At 37.4% G+C, this 12213-nt stretch overlaps 1 protein-coding gene across 1 annotated transcript in view; it reads right to left on the bottom strand.

Moving 5' to 3' along the window:
• Positions 1 to 5033: 5033 nt before the first annotated feature.
• The window catches only part of KCTD8 (potassium channel tetramerization domain containing 8), an 82991-nt gene continuing 75811 nt past the window's right edge, over positions 5034 to 12213 (bottom strand). Inside the window, exon 2 of the mRNA XM_042871771.1 lies at positions 5034 to 5494. Within this exon, the coding sequence (XP_042727705.1) occupies positions 5034 to 5494 (461 nt within the window). The remainder of the gene's footprint in view (positions 5495 to 12213) is intronic.

The following is a 12213-nucleotide window of genomic DNA, read 5'->3' as shown; positions in this document are numbered from 1 at the left end:
AAGAAAGAAAGAAAGAAAGAAAGAAAGAAAGAAAGAAAGAAAGAAAGGAAAAGAAGGAGAGAAAAACAAAGGAGAGAAAGAAAGTGATTCCAACCAAACTTCAGGCCAGACATGAGTCTGCAATACAAAGAAAGTAAAAAAGTGACCATAAAATAATGAATTTTATAAATGTGAACAACCTTTTATGGTGCAGGAATGAAATATTTTTTTTTCTGCCTCTGCCCATCCATTACAAATCAAAACAAGAATTTGTGCATCTGTGGGTACTTATCTCCCAAAAAAAGTATTGAACAATTGGAAGATGTTCAAGGAAAGTAAGAAGACACGTTTAAAGAGATGGAATAAATCCCAGTGTCAGCAGAGATACTTGCCAGGGAAATTCTGGACAACTATTTGCATAATTTAGTGACTGGTCATAAAAACAAGAGCCAAAATTTCTTTCTATTTAGGGACCAGGAGGACATTCTGGATCAGCATCATAAAACCTGTGAAAGAGCAACATTTTCTTCTGCAAAGACTAGGCTTAGTTCCGTGAAATGGTGAAACCAGGCTTTCCTTGGGGAAGGGAATCCAGAGGCTTCACATCTCTCCCTGCCTGGAGAGAGAAGCATCACAGGCTGCATTCCACATCCACAACAGCATGGAGGATTATTTTTAAAACTGTCTTCTTAAAAACCCATTTCCCTGTGCAAGGTCTCCAGGGCAGACTGCATGGCAATTTTTTCACCACTCAGCAGTCATCTCAATTGCTGTTGTCAGAAGCTTACGAATGTAATTTAAATCAAAGGTAGGTATAAATCAAAATAATTCAGGACCAATGTACCAGTGACTGTACTGTACTGCATTGAATCTTATACTACAGTCAACAGATAAATAACATCAAATGAAATTCAAAATTCACCTAAATAGGAACAAAAACAGAAGGAAAAAAAAAAAAAAGGCACTTTGGCCACTGATTGATGGTTCCTACACTTCATCCTAGGCCAAACTAGCAATCTAGTAGGGATGAGAAATATTCCACAGGTGTGGCCTGCCATCAAAATTTACATTTACTATTCTCAATATACATTTATGAACTAAACAGCCTGACAGAATTTTAGCATGAGATGCTGGGCACATTATGAATTGATCAATATTAAATTAATGAATTGCATGCATGATAAGCAGATAGTAGATAAAGTGATGGCATTTCAGAATTAAATGTTGCTTCAGAATCTAGAAAGATTATTTATTGCCTACTGTGACCTCCCTTATTTTTATGTTAATTTAATTTTCTTCCTGTTACTGTCCTTTATTATTGGGTGAATTCTTCCTAAGAATTACACAGTATTTAAATCAAAATGCTTACTACGTTCATTATTAGAACTTCATCCAGTATATGTATGAAAGATTACACAGTCTAGTATCTCTAAACCAAACTCATTAAGTATTACTACACACCTTCTATCTGTAATAGAATAAAGCAACATTTTAAATAAGCATGGGATTTTCTTTGGGAACCTCAATACAGAACGAACACTGATGTGTGGGAGCAGGTCCAAAGCAGGGCAACAAGGCTTGTGAAGGCCTTGGAGAATATGCCCTACATATACAGAGGAGCAACTGAAGGAACTGGGGATGTATAGTCTGGGGAAGGGGAGGCTGAGGGAAAACCTTACTGCTCTCTTCCAATATCTGAAAGGCGCTTACAGCAAGACCACGGTTGGTCTCTTCTCACTGGTGACAGGACAAGGGGAAATGGCCTTAAGTAGCATCAGGGTATGTTTAGGTTGGATATCAGGAAAAACTTCTTTACTGAAAGGGTTGTTAAGCACTGGAATAGGCTCCCCAGGGAGGTGGTTGAGTCACCTGGATGTGTTTAAAAACCATTTGGATGTGGTGCTCAGGGACATGATTTAGCAGAGGGTTGTTAGGGTAGTATGGTTAGATTGCAGTTGGACTTGAAGATCTTTAAGCTCTTTTCCAACCTGAACAATTTTATGATTCTATGATTTTTAAAAGGCAATACAACAAGAAACTGAGATATTCCCACTACCTCTGTCATGCTTATTATTGTTTCTCACTCTCTTTCCCTTTCTTTTCTATCTGAGGAAAAGAGATGGCCCAGCAAAAACTGGAGAACTTATCAGGAGAAAATTTTCAAATGCTTATTCTCTTACATATATTATATGTATATTATATACAGTCTCACTGTACTCAATTTGTTCTTTTGCCCATTTTACAGAATATGGTGTATGTAATTGAGGGATGCTAGGGTGCCAGGCTCCAAAAAGATAGGACCACAGTCAGTGCTATATTTCTGTTCTGGGCACCATCTGCACTCTATTTTCTCAGCATCCACAGTGCATCACTGTGAGGTCAGCTTCAAAGATGGATGAATGTGCCAGCGCAGCAGAGATCTCCATCTTCTGCTTTGGAGCTGCACACAAAGATATGGTCCCATGGAACAATTGTCTTCAGTGCAAATAGTGCTGATCCAGCAGGATTAACCAGCAGTCCCAATTCAGATGATCAAGGGCTTGCCTCTGAGAAGGCAGATACCCACCACAGCCTACGGTAGATGGTGTACCTCCACAAAGAGACATACTGCATGAGTAGTAGCTCTTATCTGCTTTGTACAACATGAACTTGGATCATCTCAGCTGCAGTACCAACACAAGGCATGTATGTATGGTAAACTGAATGTTGACAGTATTGGACTCCTTATGTGTGGATAACGCATTTTTTTATTGCTTCATTTAATGATCAGACAGCACTAAAAAGATGTAGAGTGATGCCCCTGATTTAACCTTCCAGCTTGTGCCAGGTCAAACTAGCAGTCTAGGAGGGATTTCTCATCCCCACTAGAAATGAGAAATGTTATGCCAGCAATGCTTAAGGTTCTTCAAACCAGCAACATTCCCTGGTGTGCTCAGTTTCCCTCACCACTTTCTCATACAAAACTTGCTGTAGTTCCTTTCAAATTTGGTTATGTGACTTCAAGTAAAGAATACGTAATTTCCTAAATAAAAGTAATTGTAAGAAAGTCCATAGAAATACATCCATAATACATAATAGAAATAAATCCATAGAAAACAATGGAGAGAAGAGAGAAGCAGAGTAAAAAAATATGAAATGGGATGAAAATTGCTTCTAGGTAACAGTGCCTGGAAAAAATAAAACTATTTGATGGCCTGCAATATATAAGCTGAAGTAAAGTGTGAATGCTATTTTTACAGCCACACCAGTGGTGTCATCCTGCTAAAAGCTAAAGACTTCTTGAGAATTTCTGAGCACTCCCAAGCATCTTGGTTCACTTGTAGAGTGAACCTAACATTGCCCTCTTGTTACCAAGTATACTAAATTGAGTCTTCCACCTCCAGAAGGAAGTGTAATTTTGAATATCTTTACTGGAACCGTAAAGACAGCATTAGAAAGTCAAATGATTTTGCACAAGCACAATTTTTAAAGGTGGACACAAAATGACATCAAACTGAATTCTGAAGTACACTTCAAATTAATTTCAAATCATATGCTTAGTGATACTATTATGAACACTAGTGATTTCTGTCAAAACACTTTTGCTCATCTGATATTTTTCATAGATTTTTCTTTCAGTAGATAAACTGAAAAATCAAATCCAATTCTTGTAAATTTAGGTTGGTGGAAGAAAAGTTCAGAAATAATTCTTCATAATTAATTAGCCCACCATGTGATTATGACCTTTTTTCACACATTTTAAAGGTACCAACTCAATTGCATGTACCACTATTCCCCATCTGTTCAGTTAGGACAATAATAATGTAAAAATAGGCAAATATAACATCCATCATGGCCTAAATTAATTTTTATAGTGAGTAAACATGAGCAATAATAATTTTTTTTAATTATTATTATTATTTTTTTTTTTTGCAGATACTGATTAGAATAGAGTAGACTAGACTAGAGTAGTTGTGTTTGTGAAAATGCTTAGTTTTTAGGTCATATCCTCTCTGCTTCCTAGCATATCACTCTTCCTTCTGGAGAGTCTGCATGGTGATTGCAATTAAATAGCACTACACTAAACATTGTTCACCCACTCCTGAAAAATATACTTTTTTGGTTCACTTTGTTGTTTTTTTTTCCAGCAAAGTGGTATGAAAACATTAACAAAAAATAACAATTGACAAGAGATAGGAGATACCAACAGCCAAGAAAATCTACTAGATGGTTCTTTCAATAAATACATCAAGGTCTCTTTTATTTTTCTCCAGTTTTAGCAACTAACATAACAGAAACTTTCAGACCATCAAACCAGTTTTCAAAATCTGCCATAAGTTTGAATTTCACAGAAATAATCCTGACAAGCACTAATAGATGAATGTTGTTGGTGCAATAATAAAACAGTATAAGGCATATTTACACCATCCTTACGTACAGAACATTTTACACACAGAGAAATCACAGACCCAGAACAAAGCAAATTTAATCCCTTAGACATTTTACGCTTACAGACTTGGAGTCAAACAAATAATTCTCCAAGCAACAGACAACTCTTGTTCTTGTGTGATTTATTTGTAACATTGTGCTCATGCAAAATAGGTATTTGCTTTATTGCGTTGACATTGAAAAAATATTGGGATTTAGTTCTGAAACCAGTTCGATCAAATTTTCAACCCTGTTTCTCTTCATCCATAGCAAGTCTGAGCCATTTATATTTGTGACATAAAACGAGGCATTAACTGATGATTGAGATTTTTATTTGACAAGTTCCAAAATGATCATGAAGCTCAAATGACTACAGTTTGAGAACCATCTTTCTTCACCATGCACATTCTTCTTTGCTATCATGAGGTGGTTTAAGATGAGACACTTCTTGTATTTTTAAGTTTCTATCTTTTTATATATATATTTTAAAGAAACGATGTACTATCCAACATCCACTGTTCACAAAAAGAAATAAGCAGCAGGAATAGCTCTGGTGGCAGCACTGGCCGGAAGAAGGACATCAGTAAGTTAGTGGCAACTTAATAAACAACAAATGTCCCAGAAATATGTCACGAAAGAGCTGAGTACTATAACCCATATTTCTGTAAGAGTTCAGACTGCCAAGGACGTTTGCGCTCTGGGAAGTAATCTGGAATGTGGATTTTTTTAAAATCTTGGATGCATTTTCTCATTTCTTCTTCAACGCTCAGCTTCTCGCATACCTTCTTTTTGGAAAGATTTGTTTCTCTGGACTTGCTAATGAGAGTTTGAAATAGTTCACTGTTCCTGCGTTTGTCTGGTTGTGGCATCCACTGCACAGGAGCCTTCTTAGATGGACGATCCAAAGTTAGAGTGTTTGGCTGGTGGGCTGTGGATTGTTGAGTGCCAGAGGCATTTTCTTGAGGAGTGCTTGCATCTGAGTGGCTGTCGCAGCTCGAAGTGGATAATTCGTTACAGGAAGTCCCACTTTCACTTCCCTTGTCCAAGACTTTGTCATGCTTCCTCTCCTCATGGTCTTGTTTGGGGGAAACAGTTCTCTGTGGGGGCCCTATTGCAAAACAGGAAAGAACTAGTATTAAACAAGTACTGGTTTACACACAGAAAAACTGATTAGTTAGCATTTAGAAAAACATGACATGGAGTCTTGGCTGGGATAAAATGGTGGTGGCATTTTGCTTGAGTAAAAAGAACTATACTAGATTGGTGCACATCTTGAAAGTCTGCTCCTACACATAAGTTCAGCTGACAATGTTCTCACACCTAAAAATGTCTTAGGCAAGAATTAATTCACTGCTTGATTAAGAATTCAGGTAATGAAATGTACATAATCCTTACAGATTATCTGCACCACAAATCCCCGCAGGCAAGTTTAAATGAGCTATTTTGCCATTACGCTCCAACAAGCTTATTATGAGAAATCAGATTTTGTAGTATTAGGAAAATACTGCCATACAAACTGCAAACTTTCTTTTTCTTAAATAAAAATATTCCAAGGGCATCAATATTTTTTTGGAAACTCTAATTTACATTTTCACAACAGTTGACTGACAGCATGCCTGCAGATATCAGCTATGAGAAGCCCCAGCCTGCAAAAGAGTATTAATCCTGAAATAACAGAGATTGTTCTCTACTGACAGTCTTTAAGGTGTTTTTTTGTTCTTTTTCTTCTCTTTTTTTTAATTTTTATCGTATAGTTAGTGATTTCACTGCACTTCTTACTGTCAGTTGTTATCCTAGCCTTGCTTCAGTGCAAGTTCATGATTCAGTAGTACATCTCTTACTGCATAAGCTGGCAAGAAAAAGAAGGCTATGAAGTTATCAGCAAGAACCACTCTGCAGCAGCAGAGAGAACGATCTGGTGGCCTATCAATAGGAACCGCTCAGAGCTTTGTGCAACTGAAAGTGAGATCAAGGCTGTATTAGCACCAGATATTATTTTTGCTTTGACGTCCTAAACAGAATATGAAAGTGAAGAATTAGGTGGTTGTCGCTAAATCTTTACAAGCATTTGCAGTTCCAAAACCCTATTTTAAAAATTCAGCTGTGAAATGATGCTATGCTGACATCACATGAATGTTGTGATCTCAGTTCAGGACAATATCTAAAGCTCACAGGAATATCTACAGAGCTTAACACGCTTTGGATCAGACGAAAGAGAAAACTTTCAAGATGTTTAAACATCAAAATGAAAATGAAGAGTGGGATTTCAGTGGCAGTTGTGTGTCTGCTAGGATTTCTGAAAGAGTCCAAACAGTTTTAAGTATCTAAATGTCTTATCAACCTTGCTTATCCTTACAGTTTACCCAAGAATCACCAGTGTCAGTTACTGTCTTTGCCTGGACCAAATCTACAGGTATGACAATCCACTCCTAGGACAAAGTTGGAAGGAGATTTTAGAGTCACTTGCCATTGTTTTTCAGAATTACAAGCTAGTAAGATAATTTAAATTATAAAGAATGCAGGAGCAATAGGAACACTCTAGTGTTTTTGATGGTGCAGGTCTATGATTCAAAGAAGATTGCAGTATTTTATATGAGACACGGGAGAAAACAAAACAAAGCAAAACACAAAAGCAGATAAAAATAATCTAACAACTACAGCACTCAGCAATCCCCTTTTCTTTTGTTTTGAACAGCATCCCACAATACTATATCACATTTCTGTAGTCCACCTAGAGAAACTCATGAATAATCAAGATCAAAAGATGAGAGACATTATCCATCAGGGCTTGACTTACATTATTCTGAGTGGAAATCACAAGTGATTTTCTACTTCTTTGTATTCACTCCAAATACTTAGTGCATAGCTGCATAATTTCCCTCCTCCTTCCCTTCCAGAAATATGTTCCCCTTCTTAAATAGATTTACATGCCTGCTTTCTTTTATTATATCTGGCATTTCATTTCATACCTCAATACTACTGCATGAATACGCTAAGGCTTAGAGTCAGCTGACATTATGGAATTACTCTGGCTGTACAGCATGTGATTACAAAACCAAGCAATTAATCACACAATGATTTCAGTATTGTTACTCTGCTTTTCAATAACATAATTAACACCAGTGTCTAACTTACAATCAGAGCTCCTTCAAATGTAACAACATACTATATGACTAAGAAATTAGTTTACTGCTAACTACACTCTGTATTCTCTCCAACTCTCTCTTGTCCCCCCCCCCCCTTTTTTTTTTTTTGTAACTTCATGATTGATGTCTAGTTCCTGTATTTATAATTACTTCCTCATTGCTCCTGCTTACTTCTCCAGGACTCAAGCCTGCAGTGTTGTAAGGTTCTAGCTCAGAAAGACATTGAGATATACATACATACCTTCAAGAATATGAAAAATTCCATTTCCTGCTACAAGATAATTCAAGCCCTTGACATTAGCAGGTATTTAAATGCTTTTTTTTATCAGAGCCCTAAGGTTCAATGCCTTTCAGCACTGAGCTCTCTATGCTTCACTGAATTGCCTAAATTCACAATGAATTTAATCCATGCAAAGGTTTTTCTCACACCTTTCCTTTTAAAAATTAACAACTACTCCCTCAGAAAGAATTCTTTGTATGTTTCTGTACTTCTTTCTCAGTAGTGTGTTATTAAAGGGGTGACAGTTCTGCTGGAGGAGAGTTTTTTTCTCATATTTTCCGCCTACTGAAAACCAAAAAGAATTTATAAATACACAACAAAAGATCCTCAGAAGGCATGTGTTTTATTTTCAGAATTAGGGATCATCAGACAAATTCCTGTATCTCTCTAATTCAGAAAGCATCTACTTATTGTCCTCATTTGTGGCTGGGACAGTGTGGTGGGATGCTGACTCCACTATACCTCCCCAGCCCTTCAAGTTTATCATTAGAAACATTCAAAAAGACCAGTTAAACCTATTTATTTTCCAGGAGTGTATAAAAACTCAAAGTATATTTATTCCACTATGCATGCAACTCTAAAAAGCTTCGTACTGATTTCCAGCTTTCACCCTTTCCTGCCTCTCCCTCTCCTGCCCTTTTTAGAATCTCTTACTGCTGCTGGTTCTCCAGTTTAGAGAACTGAAAGATACAGCATTATGCAAATGCATCTTGAGCACTGACAAGCACAAGGCATCAGCCACTTTGCTAGGAAGCCTGTTCCAGCATTTGATCACCCCCATGGTAAGGAAATATCCAAGCCTCCCCTGGCGCAGCTTTGCGACTTTCTGTCATTTTGTATTGTTGGTTCCCAAGACCTGAGCCTGATACCTCCCTTTGTTTTCCCTCCTCGGAGAGCTGCAGCGAGCAGTGGAGTCACCACTCAGCCTTATCTTCTCCAGACTAGGCAGGCTAAGTGTCCTCAGCCTGTCCTCACAGGAGAGACTTTGTCACCAGCTTTTGTGCCCTCCGCTTTGTCCTCTCATGGACCTTAACATCCTTGTTATATTGTAGAGCCCAGAACTGCACACAATATTGAAGTGAGATTGCACCAACACTAAATAATAGCAAGAGAATAACCTCTCCGACCAGCCAGCTAAACTGTGCTTGATGCACCCCAAAATGCAGCTTGTCTGCCCTCTTGGTTGCCAGGGCACAGTGCTGACTCACACTGAGCTGCTGTCACCATCATCCCCAGGTCCCTTTGTGCTGAGCTGCCACTCATCTCCTGGCCTCTGCCTGTGTCTGCCATTATTCCATCCCATGTACAGTATCCTGCATTTTCCTTTGTTGAACATCGTTCTGTTGCTTATTGTACAATGCTCCAATCTACCTAAATCCATCTGAAAGATCTCTCATCCCTCCGGAGAGTCAACAGCATCTCCCAGTTAGGTATCATACTCCTCCAGTATCCAGATCATTGATAAAAATGTTGAACAGGACTGGCACTAGAACTGAGCCTGGGGAAAAACTTCCAGTGATCAGCCACCAGCAAGTGTAGCCATGTTCACTACAATCCTATGACTCCATGACTTTATGTTTCTATGATTGCAAGACACTTTGAACTCTGCCATTCAACTACTTCATTATCCACCATAGTGTGAACCAGTTTATCTCACAGTTGGATAGTTTGTCCAGAAGGATAATCTGAAGGCCAGTACCAAAATTCAAAAAGGCTATAGTGGAATTCAGTGTGGTACATAACCCTGTAAATACCCCTGACTGAATTGTTCTTCTACTTATTACATTATTACATTATATTGAGTGAATGTGACATGCATTCCATTGTGTTTAAAGTTTTATTTTATGAATCTAAGTAAAATTAGTTAATAAATTATCATAGAAAAAATACTAATTAAATCTTGCATTGTGATGGATTCACTAACCTTGCACATCTAGTTTAGGCTTTTTTAATTACTTTCCACCAGCATTCAAAATATTAGACTAAACTGAAAGCTTACAGAGAAGTCACCTGTGAAATCTAATGAGAGGTTATGGCTACTATGGGAACATTTTCATTACCAGACATTTGAGTATTTAGCATCATACTTAAACGATAAGGAATTATGTTTCATGTCTAATTTCACTTGGATTTTATTTTCAAAAAAGATTTTTTTTAGAGTTATAACAAGGTAGTTCTATAAACCCAACATTTTCTGTGACATCTTAATGATATTTCCCTTGTTAGGATAAAATCCTGTTCACAAAACCCAGGTCATTCCTTGAGACCAGCACAGGATTTAGCTAGCCTCTCACCACCAGAGCTGTAAGTTAAAATTAGCAACCGTAACTTCTGTGCTATATCATCTCTGTATGAGCTTTACGACAGATAAACTTACGAGAGGACAGCTGCGCTCTGTCCTCTTCAGTGCACAGCAAAATAAAGCCATGTATTAAATAAAGCTGGCCAGAAAAAAAATAAGTAATTTACTTTGTGTTTTTTGTTGGTGAGAAACTATATAGTTTCTCAAGAAAAATTCTGTAGCTATTGTAGGTCCTGCAGTTTATACCTAATTTACTCCTGTTGGTAGAAAGTGGAGAAAGACATACACGCACCACTTAATTGCAGTTGTGAGACTACTATTCAGGTCTACATAGGAGTTAAAATGGTACTCAATCACAGAAGCACAGCACAGCTGAAGCTAGCAGGGACCTCTGGGTCACTCTGGCTCAGCCCAGCTCCTGTAGGAACACCAGAGCAGGTTCCCAGGCCCAATGCCAGGTGGCTTCTGAAGATTTCCAAGGAAGAGACACCTCAGCCCCTGGGCAGCCACTGCCAGTACTCTGTCATCCATACAGTACTTATCTCACATCTTGCCTACAAATTAATTTTATCTATTGTTACCATCCCAAGCAAACAGTACTACTAAATAACCATTTAATGTAGAAATATCCAAATGCCCTTGACAAATAACACTCTTGACTAAAAAGTTCAGTATCCAAATTTCAGTGGAGCAAAACTTTGTGAGTCTATGGAGATACGTGCTTGGCTGTATGGTTTCAGATCACTTAAGGCAGTAAACAAATAAATAAATAAACACAAATTCAGTTTTCACTTTGGTCCTTGTCTGGAACTAAGTTGTAAGCCACTTTTTGGTTAAAGGCCTGATCCAAAGAAATGCTTGGCATAAAATAGTGAAGTATTTTTCAAAAGGAAGGTTGAAACTCAGCTTTTCCTATTTTCATCCTCCTTTCAGATGAGTGACTAATTACCATAGTAGCCAAATGCTTATACTTTATTTACTTTGATCTAGCTGAGACTTGGCTTTAGTCAATGCAAAGCAGAAGAGCTTCAATGAACTGAAAAGAATGTTTCCTTCACCTGCAATTACTCCAGAGCTTTCAGGGTAATGTCCTCAGTTGGAAAAAGTGAGTTAACTTCCTTCAAACACAAGAGAGAATTAGTATCTGTAAGGCTTTGATTTATTAATACTTGAAGTCCTGAACTCTTGTGTTAAAGGCCAGCACTGTTGACAGACCAACTTTAGTCCTTAGAGCAGAATCTTAACTTTATGTGACCTAAAAAATCCAGTCAAGTCAGCTAGCAGATGAAACTGCCACAGAAAAATCTTGTAAATCTCAGCAGGGATTCATAACATGAAAGTAGCACTTGAGTTACTCACATTTTATTGAAACAGATTTGTAAATATGACCTATGTCCTGGCAAAGTTTCAAGTTCCTATCTGCAGGGCATTGGTTTGGCTTCATAAACAAGCATGAATCTTGTTCCAAAAGTGCATGCATTTAAGTAAAAAAAAATTTAGATTGAAATGTTGACCTCATTCAAGACAGAGGCAACATAATCTGCGACCTTAAACTACAAATGATTGATTGCAAAAGAAAGTGTGTTCTTTGTAGTGTGAACATAGAAAATCAATCAAAGATCTTAGAAGGAAAGAAAATTAATGGTGAAAGTACAAGGGAAGAAAATATGCTGTCTTTTAGGTCCCAAATATTCGTGCAGGAGCATGTGAAAACATTATGCTCTAAAGAAAATCTCAACATAGAAGCATCATCTTTGGTAGAATGGAGAATCTATAAAATAGAGCGTTTGGTGAGTCTTTGCAGGAAACCAAAGAAATTAGGAGAAATAAAAAAAATAATAATGATTTCATGGCTATTTGATGAAGGCAAAATATATTCTGTGAGTATTTTGCTACAAAATTCAGTTTTCCCCATAATATTTCCTGTTCTCTATTGCCAGGATCAGGAGGCATCTCACATAGTTCGATTTCAATACAAAATTTCAAAGTGGAAACCATACATGAAATCTTGTTAATGTTTAGAATCATTAAAATTTTTAGGACTGTTTGCATGTTTGAATACATGGATGCTTCAATAGCAAGAATATGAGTGCGACTGC

Source organism: Lagopus leucura, unplaced genomic scaffold, assembly GCF_019238085.1.
Source record: "Lagopus leucura isolate 7727_CA_CO unplaced genomic scaffold, USGS_WTPT01 Super-Scaffold_100004, whole genome shotgun sequence".
NCBI lineage: Eukaryota > Metazoa > Chordata > Aves > Galliformes > Phasianidae > Lagopus > Lagopus leucura.
The sequence above is the reverse complement of the archived record's forward strand: the minus strand, read 5'-3'. Positions and strand labels throughout refer to the sequence as shown.